The sequence below is a fragment of the Haemaphysalis longicornis genome, unplaced genomic scaffold, assembly GCF_048455015.1.
Source record: "Haemaphysalis longicornis isolate Haplotype H1 unplaced genomic scaffold, Haemaphysalis longicornis Haplotype H1 scaffold_7, whole genome shotgun sequence".
Taxonomy (NCBI): domain Eukaryota; kingdom Metazoa; phylum Arthropoda; class Arachnida; order Ixodida; family Ixodidae; genus Haemaphysalis; species Haemaphysalis longicornis.
The window spans coordinates 5,769,633-5,786,598 of record NW_027526422.1 but is presented as its reverse complement, the minus strand read 5'-3'; the positions used below and the strand labels follow the sequence as shown (position 1 = coordinate 5,786,598).

Below are 16,966 nucleotides of genomic sequence, written 5' to 3'. Positions count from 1 at the left end.
AGGCTGTATACCTCTACCCCCCAACGACTTCATCTCTGTTGGCAAAAACACCAAGGCGGCAAGAGTACACTTCGCCCCTCCTCAGGTTTCACGTTAGTGGAGTTGGCCTGGCATTTTTTATTGAAAAAGGAAGCGTGCGAGTGAGATACGCAATTGTGTACAGAGTGTGATATAACCTCACTCTTGTTCTTGTCGATATCTTTCAGGGCCAGTTAGCAGGAGCTCAGCAGCAGCAGCAGCAGCAGCAGCAGCAGCAGCAGCAGCAGCCAGCGCCTCAGGCATCTCCGAGCGCCGGTCAGCCGCAGCCGCCCCAGCAGCAGATGCTGAGTGGAGCAGCCCCCGGGGGACTAGGCCAGCCGTCGCCTCAGGCCCTCATGAAGCCTCCGCCGCAGTATCCGTACGCGGCTGAGCGACCGGGGCTTCGGCCGCCTTACCCAGCTCCACAGCAGCAGCCTGGCTCGGGGCAGCAAGCCACTGGGCAGCAGCAGGTCAGTCAGGGAAACAGAATCCAAGGTTTGGCGAAATCTCATCTGGTCGGGTAGAGGACTCATGGCTAAAAATGAGGGATGGGCGACCAAAAGTTTCTGGAAAAAGATTGAAGAAATGGGTGCTGAAACGCCTTCTTTTGACATAAGCCTTTGGTCGGCGATCTCGCGTTTTTAACCATGAGGTTAGTCAGTGCCCTGGAAAAAAGTGACATGGTGCCGACCATTGCAGTTTAAAGGGGGAGAACACAACTGAGGGGTCCTAATGGGACGCTTGCTGGTCGGATAGATAAAGAAGACAGCTGGCGAAAGAAATGATCCATGTAGAATGAGCATTTGCGAGCTTACAGCAATAGAGTCGAATCCTGCTAGAAGGCACGCCACTACAATGAAGGAACAGCTTTTGCAGAGTGACTACTCAAAAGTAAACCTTCTGCAGTTTCTTCCAAGTTTAGCGTGTTTTCCAAGCTCACAGCAACAGAGGTTCCGTGGCAAATTTTTCTGTGTGCCGCACAGCTGCACACAGAAATTTTATTGCATCGGAGGTTCTGTACCCTAGGCATGTGGTAACAGCAGCATGGTGCACTGTGAAAAAGGCAATTCAAATTGCACGGAATTGATGGTGCTAGTTTGAGGGATGCCAACGGGAGTCGGCAGTGGACGGAAGCAAACGTTGATGAAGTCAGACAACCACTCCTTCCTCCCTCCTTCCCTTTTTCTTCCTGAAATTGCTTGGGCCAGCTTTGTAGCTCACTCGTTGGCCTCAGGTCGAAGGAGGTTTTATGGGCAAGAGTGGGAGGGAGTCTGTATCGCAAGGGGTACCGGTAGAGGAATCTGTTTTGGGCCTCTTCCTCCCCTTTCTCAGCAGATGCCGTGGGTCAACTTCCAGCAGCAGCAGCAGAGGAAGACACCGGAAGGGGGCTTGCCCACGCCGTTGCCTCAGCAGCAGCCGCCGCAGCAGGCTGTGCAGTGGCGGGCGCCGGTGCCTGGAGGGGCTGACGAGCTCAAGGCCAAGGCACCGCCGCAGGGGCTACCCGGCCAGCCACCCGGGGTCCGGGCTGACGGCCTTCCCCCTCAGCAGCAGGCGGCACTCTGGCAGCAGCAGCAGCTGCAGCTGCACAAGGTGCCCCCTCCTCCCTTTGTGATTCGCCACGCAAAACAGTGTGTGTCTTGATTACACTCTCCACGAGATAGAGATGCATCCTTATGTGTAAGGGAAGGACCCACCTCGGTGGCCAAGAGCAGGCAGCTGGAAATGAGCTCTCGTGTTCGATTTGCTGATTGAAATGGTTGTTTGTTTTCAGTAAGGCTCGTCCAGAATCTTTGAGCTACAGCTCCATTGGCGGGGGGGGGGGGGGGGGTGATTCGCAGCTGGGTTTGATGAGGTGTGGAATGTTGTTCGTACTTTTAAATGAGCAGAAAAGGCTAACAAATGCGGCGCCATAGAATTGCATCACTGAACAGTCACATCTTACTCTGTGAAAGGGCCTCGTTATTTTTACTGGTTGACGCAAAAGACAAAGGAAGACCGATTTCACTTGGCACAGCACGTATATGCGTAGTTCTTGCCAGGGCTGTAACCCAGTGCCAGTATTTTATGTTGTTTTGCCTCTATAGTGTAGGTCGGTAACGGCCTTGTGCCATCTGCTGTGGGAGCCAGCTGGGTGTGCAGCAGGGATCCTTGAATTTGCAGCTGTCTTTGGCATCTGCCAATAACTGCAGCTCCCGACAGGCTTTGCAGCAGTGGTGGCATAGCGGAAACACTGGGGCAGAACCAGCCAAGTGCATTCTCCCAAGATTCCTCTAGGGTGAATTTGGCTGGGCTCGCCGAGGTTTTAAGGGTAAAAATTGAGATGCCTCATCAGTACCAAAATGTCCGCCATTCTAGAGCGAAGATAAATGCATAAAAACACATTTTGGTTCACGTGGGACGTGAACACAGGTTGCCAGAGCAGCAGCCAGTTGCGCTTTGTACAGTGCTGCACCAGCACCCTGCCAGAGTGGAACGAGAATTATTACCCAGGGGCATGTGATGGCGCACGGGTAGAACAGGTGCACGTGGAGGAGAGCTCGCACTATGGGGAAGCTGCGTGCAGAATGCGGCCAGCCTGCCTATTGGGGTTATGTGAGAAGATGAAGAAACGAAAGGCGAGAAGGAGACGCAAACACGGTGTAGCAGTGGAGGAGCTTTTGATGATCGCTGGCTTTCACCTTCAAATCACATAAGCAGACTTCAGTGCCCAAGGAATTTTTTTTCGACGCCAGCAGGAGTGATTCCGGAGGGGCTGGTCGTGTGAAAGGCCTCTAAAATCTGTCTTCATGGGGTTCATTCCTCCTGCAGGCACAGCTCCAGCAGCAGCAGCAGCAGCAGGCTGCTGCAGGAGGGGAGCTGGTCTCTCCCTCCGCGAGTGGTGGGGGTGGCCAGCAGCCGCAGCAGCCCCAGCAGCAGCAGCAGCAGGCCCCCACCCCTCAGCAGCTGCAGTGGCAGCAGATGCGCCAGGCCGAGCTTCAGCGCAGGCAGCTGCTGGAGCAGCAGCACATGCTGCAGCGACAGCAGCAGCAGCAGCAGCAGGGCACGCCCCAGCCACAGCTGCCTCAGCAGCAGCAGCAGCCCTACGTGGTTCAGCGGCCACCACCGCCCCAGTACCCAGGTAAGGAGCGCTGCTGGGCAGGCATGAGCGGGGGCACTCGTGTGCGTGCACCTCCTGCAACGTTTCTCACCTTGCAGTGTATGAGGCGTTTCTTTACTGCGTGTAACATCCTCGAACTGGTGTTCAGGAACAGGGATGGGTGCTCTCAAGACAAACAGCCTGCTTGCTTGTTCCTCCAGTACGCATGCTTTGCCAGCCTGCTTTCTAATGGGCACTGCACTAGCCAAGTAGCTAGCTCCTAATAACGGCCAGCTTATGGGAGTTGGCGTCGGCAGTTGCAGCCTGGGCAGGAGATCATTCGAGGCTGGCAGCAGTTGGTGCCACTGGCTGTCTGCTTGATGTGCATCACTTCTTTTCATGCTGCTGGAACTGCGGGGCATCAGATGCGGGGCACGTCAAACTGCATATCGTGCGCCAGTGTGGCCATCAACGTGCATGCTCCACTTGTTAATTGTGCTGTAACCGGTCCACAATGTGCGGTGTAGTAACGCTATGCCAAAGCAGTCTTAAAAGTGCTATACTGCCTCATTAAGCTTAAGGGGAGACGTGGGTCTTGAAATGAACTTTTTTATTAATTGGTCTGTGATAATGAAAATCACTGTGCATATGTGTTTTGTCTTCCTCATTTCAAATATGTAATTAGTTTTCAAGTGGTAGAATTATTTTTTGAGTTATAGAGAAAACACTGGAGCCTAATTAAGTAATTTCTTACGGGCCTTTAAGGAACTTTTTATTCAATTTTTTTTAAAATAAATGGTATGGATGTGTAGCTTAAGACCTGCCATGCATGCTGAAGCTATTTATATTCCTGTAAAGATAGTTAATTGGATAGAATTAATCTAATTATGTCAAATACAGTTTTCTGAAAACTTAATGACCTCTAATTATTACTCATAACATTTATTTGACGCAAAATGAGCCAATTAAAATAGCTTCAGCATGCAGTTCATTTTATCCCGAATTCAACGGTATAACACTGGTAGAAATCCTTTGAAAAAAACTACCTCAAAACCCCTGTAAGGCTAGGCACATATGCAAAAAAAGGGAAGCTGAGAAAATCGCAGTTGAAGTTTTACTACAAGTGACAGTTTTATCTATTGAGCATATGAAAAAAAGAAAGGTTCTAGAATGTAGCTCGCGTTTCGCTCAACACGAGCATACCAAGTTTGCTGAAATCAGTTGGTGGGAAAATTATGAAATCCTTCTGTCTACAGATGGCACCTGGCAGAAAAACTGAACAAAAGCAAAGCCAGAACGTTGCTTCAATTTTTATGCTGTTGGCATCGCGCCGTCTCTCTTTGGCGACTAGGGCTGAGGTGCCGAGCGTGCACCACAGTTGTAAACGCTATTTTGTTATGTTACTGCTTCATTTGTAGCAATCAAATCGGATTTGCATCGCGTGAAGTGAGTTGCAGCGAAGGGGCTGGTAACGGAATGCCCGCCACTGTTCTGTAACGTGCATGCGCTTGGCTAGGTGGGATAACCACGTTTTCAGTTTAATCTACTCGTATATCTCGTCACCAACGCACATTGTGCACAGTGCGAACATTTATAATTCTCAAATCGCTCATCTATATGGTAACCTGCCGACGAGTAAGCGCGCGGCGGGGTGCGGGCCGAACCGCCGCAGCATCGTTGATAACAGAATGAACACACTTCCCTTGCGACGTCGGCATGCGGCATCCTCCGCTTTATCATTTCTTTCTTTCTATTTGCTGCTGATCGAAAGATAGACGCACCTTGGTGCCCCCGCAGGCGTAATCATATCGCTACGCTATCGTCTCGGCAGCCCGCGCGGGCGCTAAGCCTACCTCCGTCTCGGCGCCGTTCTCGCGATAAGTCGTCGTCACAGGAGTAGAAAATCGTATTTCAGGCGCTTTTAATAATGCCTGTTCTTCCTTTCGGTTATCGATAGACATCTTTACTTTATTTTTACGCCATGCGGGGATTTTGCCGGTCCTCGCATAGACGAATACATGAGCCGTTGCCCTGTGATGAGAGTGCCGAGCAGACGACCCACGGCGCCCAGCCAATGAGGTTGCGCCCTGCGGTCACGTGCAGTCAGTAACCAATTAGGCGGCGCGATCCGTCTCTTTTCTACCCCGGTTTTACTCCCAACCAACGGACGAAACGGAGTGGTTCTGGCGGGGAATTGAAAACGAAAAGACACGCTTTCGAATGAGACCAAGATGGACGCCGTGGCGCATGTAGAACCCGAGGGGCGAGTCGTCGAAAAAATGCTATTTTCGCGTCGAATCTTGGCAGATTTTAGCGGGCGTCGGTGCTATAAATTGATATTATGGCTCAAATACGTACTCCTGGGTCTGGATATTTTGCTAACCGGTAGAAAAATAGCTCTACTTTCCGAAAATGGCGATTTCTAAAAATCGATTTTTTGGCCAAATTTCGGGATTCCAAGACCCGCGTCTCCCCTTAAGTTGTTATGAACTGGCAGACACCTGCTACAGACACCTGCTACAGTGTGTGAAGTTGCGCCAGTTGTAATTGGTCACTGTATTGTAGGGAAGGAAGCCTGCACATGTGGGGTGCTCCCGTGGTGCTGACTCCCACGCCGCACAGCCTTGCTGTTCCCTCAGCATGGCTTACCATTGTGGATTGCTGTGGTGGTGTGAAACGCAACCGGGTGCCATTGCCCGCGGGCTGCCCCTTTACAAACGCAGGCGTTGCCATGCCGGGACCCCGAGAGCAGTCTCCGGCAGCGCCTGTGGCGAGGCCGCCCCAAGTGCAGTTCCAGCAGCAGCAGCAGCCAGGAGCTGTGCAACAGGTCAGCACTCGTTTGGTACGGCACCGTTCGGGGGGCTAGAATTTGGGAGGCCTCATTGTTAGGCTTGTGCTGATGGGTATTCTTTTGCCTGTGGAGCGAATACGAAGCAGGTAATAATTTTCTGCGGATAATTTCCAAGCAAGTACAGTCGAACCCCGCTACAACGAACGCCGCTTCAACGAAATTTCCACTTCAACGAAATATTTCCAATTCCCCGTCAGCTAGCCATAGAAGTCAATGCAACAAAGTCCTCGCCACAACGAACCATTTGTCAGGCTTGCTTTCGCTTCAACGAAATTTTCGATGATTTGGGCTGGGTTTGAACAATTATTTTACAATAAAATAAGCATAGCGCCAGCTATCTGTAACTTTTTATACATTCAGGACGCTTAGTTTCACCGAAAACATGCGCGTTGCGACCACACCGCCACCCAAAACAAAACAAAAAATAACTCAGGCGCACGCCATTGCTTGATGGTGATAACGATGTGGCTGGCCGTATTTACACGAGGCGCAGGCCCGCTTCGCCAAGAGCGAAGCCCCAGAGCTACAGCCAATCCGTATCCAGTTGAAATTGCATAAATGTGCTCCGCTGCTGGCGCGGTGCCGTCATGTATGCGTTGTGAGCAGCTGTCCTTGCCATTTTCCTTCAACCATTCTTCATAGCCAAGAGCAAAAGTCATGTTTGCGTGTTTGGTCTTGAAGCCTAGTCATCCTATCTTAGTCGCGAGCGCGCGGTCATGTTAAATGCAAGCGCGCGCGTCTTGCCTGCCAAGGTCAGTAGCTGCTGTGCCCTGTCGGAGGATAAGATAACGGCACTGCTCCTGCCACAAGCGAGAGGGGGGCTTCCCACGGCCTAGCAGCTATCTGCAAGTAATCAGCTCGGTGGACACGCCTTGTTGTACAGCGATATGTTTTGCGCCTGCATATCTTCACCCCCCTCCGTAACGCATTCTTTGGGTGCAGTGAAAAAACAGATAACCATTGGTATGTTTGTTATCCGAATAAACATGAGTTATGGCGCGTCACTCCTTTTTCTAAACATTGTATTATGCTGCCAATGTTGCGGAAACGTACGGGGCTATTTTTCTGGCCTTTTCGTGGGGTGTTGGGGCAGATTTCGCCTCAACGAATTTTCGCTTCAACGAAATTTTTCGCACGTCCCGTCAATTTTGTTGTAGCGGGATTAGACTGTAATTCAAATCATGACAAAAAGTTAGCAGTAGCCGCTTCCGACACAGGAATGAGAATACAATCACATGTATTTTTATGCAGCAGTGGATGAACTTTGGTGAATGGAAAGAAATGCTCAAGATGCCAGGTGGGCACCTTTACTGCAACACTTTGGTTGTCATCAAAAGGTGCTGCCACTGAATGAGGGGATTACGAGCAAGCGTTTTGCAATACCTTCAGTTTTTCAGTGTCGTAATCACCCTAATGTGGTTTATTTTCGTTCAGCTCATGTGGGTGTCTTATCAGTTTTATTATATACTTTGTATATGACTTTTTGCAACCCTTCTTTATGTGATGTTTGCTTGCATTCCTTATTTGTTTTATCTTACTTCATTTATGTGTAATTTCTTTACGGTATATACAAATACATGAGTATAAGAAGTGTCCCAAGGATGGAGATGACATGTTTCATAGCTGTGTTTGCTAGAAAATTGTTTATTTTGTGATGCATAGAAATTTTACATGCATTAAACCAAAAACATCTTGTCGGAAATTCTGCATAAAGAGTTTACCGCTGGGCACCTGCAAAGAAAAGACGCTAGCTGATATAATCTCACCTGTTCCTTGCCTCAAATGCTCCTCTGGTCTTTTTCCGAGGCAGGTTCCTCCATCATTTTTCCTCTCTGCACGAAAGGCGTACAGAGGGGATGGCGCATCTAAAGCCTCCAGTCATAGCGCAGTCCTGAAAAAGGCAGGTGATATTCACACAGGACGTATTGAAGGGGGGTGTATAGTGAACAGTGTTGTTAGTCAAGCTTCCCTGCAGCTCAAGGCTTTGTCTGGGCACATGTGCTATCCAGCAATGGTCGTGTTTCTTCTTCACATTTAAACTTGTCCTCATTACAGTGCCTCACTAGGCAAGCATTACCCCCAGGGTGGAACAGCTGTGCCATTTGCGCCATTGAGCGCCAAACTTGTTTACCTGCGCCGAACTGCCCCTAAACTTGTCCTCGTTACAGTGCCTCATTAGGCAAGCAGTACCCCCAGGGTGGAACAGCTGTGCCATTTGCGCCATTGAGTGCCAAACTTGTTTACCTGCGCCGAACTGCCCCTAAACTTGTCCTCGTTACAGTGCCTCATTAGGCAAGCAGTACCCCCAGGGTGGAACAGCTGTGCCATTTGCGCCATTGAGTGCCAAACTTGTTTACCTGCGCCGAACTGCCCCTAAACTTGTCCTCGTTACAGTGCCTCATTAGGCAAGCAGTACCCCCAGGGTGGAACAGCTGTGCCATTTGCGCCATTGAGTGCCAAACTTGTTTACCTGCGCCGAACTGCCCCTAAACTTGTCCTCGTTACAGTGCCTCATTAGGCAAGCAGTACCCCCAGGGTGGAACAGCTGTGCCATTTGCGCCATTGAGCGCCAAACTTGTTTACCTGCGCCGAACTGCCCCTAAACTTGTCCTCGTTACAGTGCCTCATTAGGCAAGCAGTACCCCCAGGGTGGAACAGCTGTGCCATTTGCGCCATTGAGTGCCAAACTTGTTTACCTGCGCCGAACTGCCCCTAAACTTGTCCTCGTTACAGTGCCTCATTAGGCAAGCAGTACCCCCAGGGTGGAACAGCTGTGCCATTTGCGCCATTGAGCGCCAAACTTGTTTACCTGCGCCGAACTGCCCCTAAACTTGTCCTCATTACAGTGCCTCATTAGGCAAGCATTACCCCCAGGGTGGAACAGCTGTGCCATTTGCGCCATTGAGCGCCAAACTTGTTTACCTGCGCCGAACTGCCCCTAAACTTGTCCTCATTACAGTGCCTCATTAGGCAAGCATTACCCCCAGGGTGGAACAGCTGTGCCATTTGCGCCATTGAGCGCCAAACTTGTTTACCTGCGCCGAACTGCCCCTAAACTTGTCCTCATTACAGTGCCTCATTAGGCAAGCATTACCCCCAGGGTGGAACAGCTGTGCCATTTGCGCCATTGAGCGCCAAACTTGTTTACCTGCGCCGAACTGCCCCTAAACTTGTCCTCATTACAGTGCCTCATTAGGCAAGCATTACCCCCAGGGTGGAACAGCTGTGCCATTTGCGCCATTGAGCGCCAAACTTGTTTACCTGCGCCGAACTGCCCCTAAACTTGTCCTCATTACAGTGCCTCATTAGGCAAGCATTACCCCCAGGGTGGAACAGCTGTGCCATTTGCGCCATTGAGCGCCAAACTTGTTTACCTGCGCCGAACTGCCCCTAAACTTGTCCTCATTACAGTGCCTCATTAGGCAAGCATTACCCCCAGGGTGGAACAGCTGTGCCATTTGCGCCATTGAGCGCCAAACTTGTTTACCTGCGCCGAACTGCCCCTAAACTTGTCCTCATTACAGTGCCTCATTAGGCAAGCAGTACCCTCAGGGTGGAACAGCTGTGCCATTTGTGCCATTGAGCGCCAAACTTGTTTACCTGCGCCGAACTGCCCCTAAACTTGTCCTCATTACAGTGCCTCATTAGGCAAGCATTACCCCCACGGTGGAACAGCTGTGCCATTTGCGCCATTAAGCGCCAAACTTGTTTACCTGCGCCGAACTGCCCCTAAACTTGTCCTCGTTACAGTGCCTCATTAGGCAAGCATTACCCCCAGGGATTTCTGCATATTAATTTTCAAGCCCACGGTTCTACTCTGTTTGTCTAGTGCGGAAAGCATGCTTTGCGATTCGTCCCCCGAGTTACTTAGCAAGACAACGTCATCAGCAAATCTGAGGTTACTGAGGTATTCTCCTTCACCCTTATTCCCACCTGTTCCCAATCCAACGTTCTGAATACTTCTTGTAAACATGCTGTGAATAACATTGGAGAGATTGTGTCTCCTTGCAGAAAACTAAAGTAATGATCAATAACTTCGGAACAGCACAGCAGTTTGGGATAGGGGGCGAGGTAGTGGAAGTGGTAAAAGAATATATCTACTTAGGCCAAGTTGTGACCCCGGATCCCAACCATGAGGCAGAGATAATTAGAAGGATCACAATGGGGTGTAGTGCATACGGCAGACATTCACAGATAATGAGTAGCAGCCTACCATTGTCCCTGAAGAAGAAAGTGTATGACAGCTGCATCTTACCGGTACTCACCTACGGGGCAGAAACTTGGAGGCTCACTAAGAGGGTTCAACTTAAATTGAGAACGACTGAGAGGGCAATGGAGCGGAAAATGATAAGTGTAACATTAAGGGACAAGAAGAGAGCGGAGTGGGTCAGGGAACAAACGCGTGTTAAGGACATACTAGTAGAAATTAAGAAGAAATGGACGTGGTCAGGGCATGTAATGCGAAGGCAAGATAACCGTTGGTCATGCCAGGAACGTTTCCACCACCAAGAAAGAGGCTTGCTCGCCAGTGGCAGAGCTAGTGCTCGTGTGCTGAAACACTCTCAACAAGCAAGACAATACAGTGAAAGACACATGTAAGACAGTGGGGAAGTTTATCTAAAGCAACAGCATGGTGTAATATAAGCTTCACTCACCGTATTTACTCGAATCTAACGCACACCTTTTTTCTGGAAAAATAGGTCCCAAAATCGCATGCACGTTAGAATCAAGTATGACTCAAAACTGCGGTGCCGTATTCCCATCAGCATTTCAAAATGACCGCTTGAATACCGAACGTGTAGCCAGCTCTTCATAGTCGGCACACGTTTGCTTTTGTTGTTTGAGTAGTCTTCTTTTGCGTTCCTCTGTTCTTTCCGCCATGAAATTTCCCATTGCAAAGACACGGCGGGTTCACCACGATGCTGCGTTCAAGAAGAAAATAATCTTGTGCGCGGAAAGCGATGGAAATCGGGCCATGCCACGTACGTTCAGTGTTCCGGAGACTTGTGAGTGGAACTGGCAGAAGCAGAAAGAGAAAATTTTCGCAAGCAAGGCAACATGGAAAGGGTTCAGCGGACTAAAGAGTGGATGATCTCCATAAATAGAGGACCCACTGGCAGAGTACATGCAGCAGCAGTGAGCGGCTCAGCGATCCATAACGACGGAGCTGCTGCAGATTTGAGCGATGCCGTTGGCGTTGCAGCGAGGACTAACGCGGAGGGAGTTCGAGGCCAGCAGGTGCTGGATAACAAATTTCATGAAGAGAAAAGGCTTCTCATTTCGCCGGCGGAAAACCGGACACGTTTCAGTGGTATGTTTTGAAATTGCACCGCAAGAGCAACTGCGTGCTCGGGCAAATCGGCAACGCGGATCAAACGCCAGTATACTTCGACATGCCCTCCACCACAATGATGGAGAAGAAGGACGCCAAGCAAGTTCGTCTGCTGTCTTCTGGCCATGAAAAAATGAGAGTGATGGCAATGCTTTGCTGCACTGCGGACGGGCACAAACTTCCCCCCTACCTCATACTTAAAAAGATGCTCCCAAAAGGAATCGTGTTCCCCAGTGGCATGATTGTGTGCGCAAACGAAAAGGGGTGGATGATGACGGACTTGGTGGCTGATTGGATCGACCACGTGTGGCAGAGGGGACCCGGTGCTAGCTTGGGCCTGCGTGCAATGATTGTTCTGGAAGCGTTCAGGTGTCACCTTGACGAGCGCATCAAAGACAAGCTCGCCGCTTGCAACACTGACCTTGTGATTCCCGGAAGCGTGACCTCACAACTGCAGCCACTGGATGTTTCGCTAAATAAGCCAGTCAAAGACCGGATGCGGGCACTCTACACCGAGTGGCTTGTTGGTGACGGCCACGAACTGACGCCAAACTATGGAATCAAGCGCGCATCTCTGCAAGACTTCGCCAGATGGGCGAGGATGCAGGGTGCACGGTTCCTGCCTACCATGGGGAGCAAGGCGTTTAAAAAGTGTGGCATTTCGAATGCTATGGATGGCACCGAAGATGACATGCATTTCGTGCCACCTTTGCAATAAACCTTGCTTGTTCCAAGTGAGAGAAAGTTGGATTTTTGTATTAGATATAAATAATCAAAATTTAGTGCACGTTACAATTGAAGCCATAGCCCCCCCCCCCCCCCCCCCCCCCTTCCCTTCGGACTGCAAAAAATAGGTGCGCGTTACAATCGAGGGCACATTAGATTCGAGTAAATACGTTACACTAAATTGCTAAGGGCTTCGTATCAAGTTTTATTGAAAGTTTTTGTTGTTTGTTTCCTCCATCCCATTTGCAAGTTGTTCCCTGAGGGCACTTCCTCCCATCCCTTTTTACCGCCACCGCCAAACTGCCATTTTTTTTTTAATTTTTTTTTTTGTGGCAGACATTAGTGCGCTGTATTGTTGCAGACACACATGTGACTAAAATCCTACATTGCAAATCGTGTGCCTTGACGTGAAACCATGTTTCGTCCAGTTTAGCTGCATTTGCTCTCAAGGTGGGACCCATGTCTCGTGTTTCCACACCAAGGCACTTGCGAGCACTTTATTCATCTAAGGATGACATCTCAGCTTTGCCCCCCCAAGTAGGGTGGCGGACTGACTTCATGCTTAGGTGAAAGTTCAAAGCAAGAAAAAGAAAAATTGCGGGACACCGTAGCCTTCCTTCTGATATGGGGAATGCGAAAGCATTAGCAATTTTTGAACCGTGGAACGGATGTGCCAGCGCTGTGTGTGCCACCGTGTTCTGTGGCTGCTGTTCATGCAGACAGTTCAGACTCCATCGCCATATGCATCGCACCAACGAAATTTTCGAAAGCAGTGTAGCGTGGAAGGCTGCGCATTCATTCTATGCCCTGTAGTGACAATGTGCCCATGGTGGCTTGTGTCTGGTGGTTCACCTGTGTCCTCTGATTATCATCGTCATTCTTTTGCCTTTGAAACATTTTTTTTCTTTCCTCCTTCGGTTGGCCAATTGCTCTTGTTGTTCCTGCATGTACGTTGTGTTAGGGGGGGACCGTGCTTTGCTACTCACCTAATTGCTACTTGCAGAAGTGCCATGCCGAAGTTTCTTCCACAGTACTGAGTACTAGGTGTGTGCAAATGCCGAATAGTAACTTTTGAATTGAATATCTAATCAAATTTGGAAAAAAGGCCAGATATCAAATCAAATATCAAATATCAAGTTTTTTTTTTTTTTTTTACTGGCTTCGATTTTTTATAGGTTTTTGTGCAAAAGAAGAAGCTACTCCACATATTCTGGAGACGTAACATTCTTTTTCAACCTGGAGAACGCACTTTTCACATCTTATTGGCGGTACTCCAGGAATCCAGAGCAAACATGATATGCATTTGAAAAAAAAAAAAAAGACGACTTGCACTGGAGTTGCTGTACTGCAATCATAGGCAACGCTATACAGCGCCTCGTAATTCAGAAGCGAGCTCTTTGCAGGCATGAACAGTAGGACGTGAAAACATGGTAGAGCCACAACCATGGACCATGATGAGGACCATGATGAAGAAATATGTGAATTTTTTTTCTTGCACCGATGGCTCTTGTTTTCTTTTTTTTATGCTTTACTACAGCGGTGCGCCCGCCATCGCTTGCACATCGGGTCACGTGCGGGCGTGCGGTGGCTAGTATGGGTTTCGTTCTCTGGGCACTTCCCGCTTCTTGCATCCGCGAAACTGATGCGCCTCTTGCGCTCTCCCGCTTCTAACGCCCACGAAACTTTCTCAGAATTTTTAGTATGTTACTCATGAATAAACCACGCATATGCAACAACACAAACAATTTTTTTTGTCACTTTATGATCACTTTAAAAAAATTACGATAATTTTTTCTCAAAATAGATTCATCCGAAGAATTTATATCAGCAATAAAAAAATCGACCCTGCAGGGTTGCATTTGGCGAAAAAATTTGTCCCTCAAAGGGTTAAGAAGTAAAATAGTATGTTGACTAAGGCTGCCACCAGTGGCAAAAACATTTTTTTTATTAGCGTGGTTGCAGTCTGCCTCCATAGATGGCATAACGATACCACTAAAGGAGTGCTCTTCACACACTGTTGTTGTCTGGAGTGACTTGTACCTGTTTTATTGTTGCAGTTGATTGCAACTATGTCATGAAATATTGGGTATCACTCGACAAACAGGGTCACTTAAGGGCAGTGCCACTTACGCCAGCTGGCCAATGTCATTCCAGACAGGCCCAACGTGCCCAACAGCTGTGCATCGTTGGTCGGCATAGTGCGTGCCATACACACTAGTTATTCTATGTTTATGTGTTCATCCGTAGATTCCATTGTTTACCCCACCATTCTCGCTGCAATAAAAAAATGAGCACTAAATTCAAGCGCAAATACCGTATTTACTCGCATAATCCTCGCACTTTTTTTTTTTCGGAAAAGTCAATGCTAAGTTAGGGGTGCGAGAATTATGCGGGGGAAAAAAAAATCCGGTGCACAGTGTTGCCAATCTGCCTCCTGCCAATCCCGCCAAATGTAGCAGTCGTTTTTTGTAACAGTAAGGTCAGTGTTGCCAACAGCAGCTATTTCTTTTTATTTTATTTGCAACGTAAACAGTCTCCCGTCGATCAGCGATCATGAAATTGCCGCCTTTGCTTTCTGGCGCGCGCCCTATCTCGTCGTCATGTGCGTGCCCTACCCCAGTAACGCACGTTGAAGTCGGTGACGCCGAAGTGCCTGCCTGCGGTGCAGTTGCCATGTTCGATCGCGTACTCATCGCTTTCAATTTGAAAGCGGCACCAAGCACGAAACAAAAAGATCAAAAAGTTCTCAAAATGGCAGTGAGCTATCCACCGTTGACGCGAGACGAGTAACTGACTGACTGCTGCTGCTCAACGACGGGACCATGACGACGACACGACAGCGGGCTGCGCGAACGCCGTCTAGTTGCGCGCTCGCGAAACCGGCTCAAGAACAGTGTGAGCAGCGTGTTAGGGCGCCTGTTAGGGAGTAGCCATGCAGGTTATTAGGGTGTCTGGATGGCCTTGGATACACAGCGCTCTCCGCCGAACGGAGAGGCGGCGGGGGAGGGCGCGCGTTGGAGAGCGCGTGCACCATGCGGGTTTCGCGAGCAGGCAACTTTCGCCGCTGCAAAGTTGGGGGTGCGAGGATTATGCGAGGAACCAAAAAATCCAAGTTTTGGTGGCTCACATTAGGGGTGCAAGGATTACGCGAGTGCGAGGATTACGCGAGTAAATACGGTAGTTCTTTCTGCAGGCTTATCGTCCCTGTTTAATTCGCATTGGTCTTTGTTTGCCTCAGCCAATCGCAACCAACTGTCTGTAATACATCATAAGGTCAGTGTGGAAATGTAGCTAGGTTGTTGTGTGCCCACTCTCTGTTTTACTAATTATGTAGGTTATTTGAGCGAAGTCTTCATTAAAAGTGGTGTCAGTATGATTCTAATGAGGCAATCTTTCAAATGAACCAAACTTGCGTTTTGTCTTCACGGCCCCCTTGAATACAGGCCGGCTGAAGCTCCCCTCCTTCAATAGTCAGGGCAGGCATCAAGAATTTAGCAACTTAAGTTCACCCTCTGGAACCACACCCGGAGCGTGCTGCTTGCAGTGGACTTTGACCATGTTGTGGAGGTGACAGGTAATTTGCTACGTTTGGTTTGCCAGAAGCGCGCCAGAGTGGTTACCTTTGGGGCGGCAAGATGTCTTTTGCTTGGAGTAAGTTGTTGTTCATGGACAGTGTGCGTGTAGCGTTCGTAACACCCAAACTATCGCGTGATATCTGGTCAGCCATAGGATGGTTGAGACCACGCTACAGAGCGTCTGCAAGTTCACTTGCAAGACACGGCACTGAGCCTCGGAATTCTCTTGCACACATCTGGGAACATCTCCACAAGTTCAGCCATGTCTGACCTGCGATCTGATCTGCGGACTCTTACACCAAGCTTCCCCCCTATCCTCACGGTGCGTTCCTTCCCGTTCGCACGTTTCCCTCACTAGGTGCCCTTTGTGGGCGGTCCCCAGCCCTCAATGGGGGCACCCGCTGCTGCTGTGGCTGCGGCTGCGGCTGCGGCTGCAGCCGGCCTGCAGCAGCAGCAGCAACAGCAGCAACAGCAGCAACAGGCTGCGGCCGCCGCGGCTGGCGCCAATCCGGCTCAGGTGACGCCCAAGACCAAGACGGCACTGGCCAACCTGCTCAACACGCGGCTGCAAGGCGTAGCTCGGGGACCCGGGGACTTGGCCACTGAGGCCCTGGGTCCCAGCGTCGTTCGCCTGCCCGCGCCCAGCAGTGAGGAACCGCCGCAGCAAGGCCCACATCACGCCCGGGTCGGTCCGCATGCGCAGCAAGCACCCAGTAGTGCTCGTTCGTGCCTGCGGCTCCACGCACTCTTGCTCTCTCGTGGAGAAGCCACCGTTGCGTGCATTGTGAACAGTGCATGTAACTGACAGTTGTGTGCATGCCTGTGTGCATCTTGGGGAATTCTCCGGAGTTTCTCGTCCTCTCTTCATAGGTCCCAGCCTTTCCAACTTACCCTTTGTTGGTCGCTGTCTCCTGCCAACTGGACAGCAGCAGCTTACACTTGTAGGACGTTTCCTGGGTTCGGTTTCATTCTTCGTTCTACAAAAGAAATCGTGCTGTCTCGCATTAAGTACTGTAGCCGTAGTGCAAGGCCACCTGCACTCATGATTCGTTATTAGGCTCCTAGTTATTTGCAAAGCATCGTGTGGACAGCGTTTTCTCTTCGAGCTCTGACTCAAAATGCTTCAGAATATTTTTTCCTTTTTTTCTGTTTGCTTTTACGTTGTGAAACATTACTGCTGCAAATATGCAAAGCCTGGCGGGCATGTAGAAGGCCAGTTGTACCCTTCGTGTGGGCCTTTGTGGGACCCTCAACATCTGCAAGTGCTGGCCGAATCCGCTGAACTCACAGATACCGTGCAACCTTTCGTTCCCTACCTCAGCCGAAGGAATTGGAGGCCTTGGGCCACCCAGCATGCTGTGGCATGCCATTAACAACACAAGTGGAGC

General features: G+C 49.8%; 1 protein-coding gene and 1 long non-coding RNA gene across 6 annotated transcripts in view; one reads left to right on the top strand and one right to left on the bottom strand.

The window, feature by feature from the left end:
• The window catches only part of Ptip (PAX transcription activation domain interacting protein), a 68,116-nt gene that overhangs the window by 13,863 nt on the left and 37,287 nt on the right, over window positions 1-16,966 (top strand). The window contains exons 8-12 of one of the 5 annotated variants that reach the window (XM_077675797.1): window positions 207-488; window positions 1,354-1,608; window positions 2,827-3,136; window positions 5,818-5,936; window positions 15,937-16,263. In XM_077675797.1, the coding sequence (XP_077531923.1) occupies window positions 207-488; window positions 1,354-1,608; window positions 2,827-3,136; window positions 5,818-5,936; window positions 15,937-16,263 (1,293 nt within the window). Of the gene's footprint in view, window positions 1-206; window positions 489-1,350; window positions 1,609-2,826; window positions 3,137-5,817; window positions 5,937-15,936; window positions 16,264-16,966 lie in introns of all 5 variants that reach the window. The other 4 variants (XM_077675798.1, XM_077675796.1, XM_077675800.1 and 1 more) reach the window with 4 other exon arrangements.
• Window positions 449-16,557, bottom strand: LOC144144375 (uncharacterized). The gene is made up of 3 exons (XR_013317232.1): window positions 16,470-16,557; window positions 7,712-7,836; window positions 449-584 (listed from the first exon to the last, which is right to left on the bottom strand). It is a non-coding gene; the product is annotated as an uncharacterized LOC144144375 (long non-coding RNA).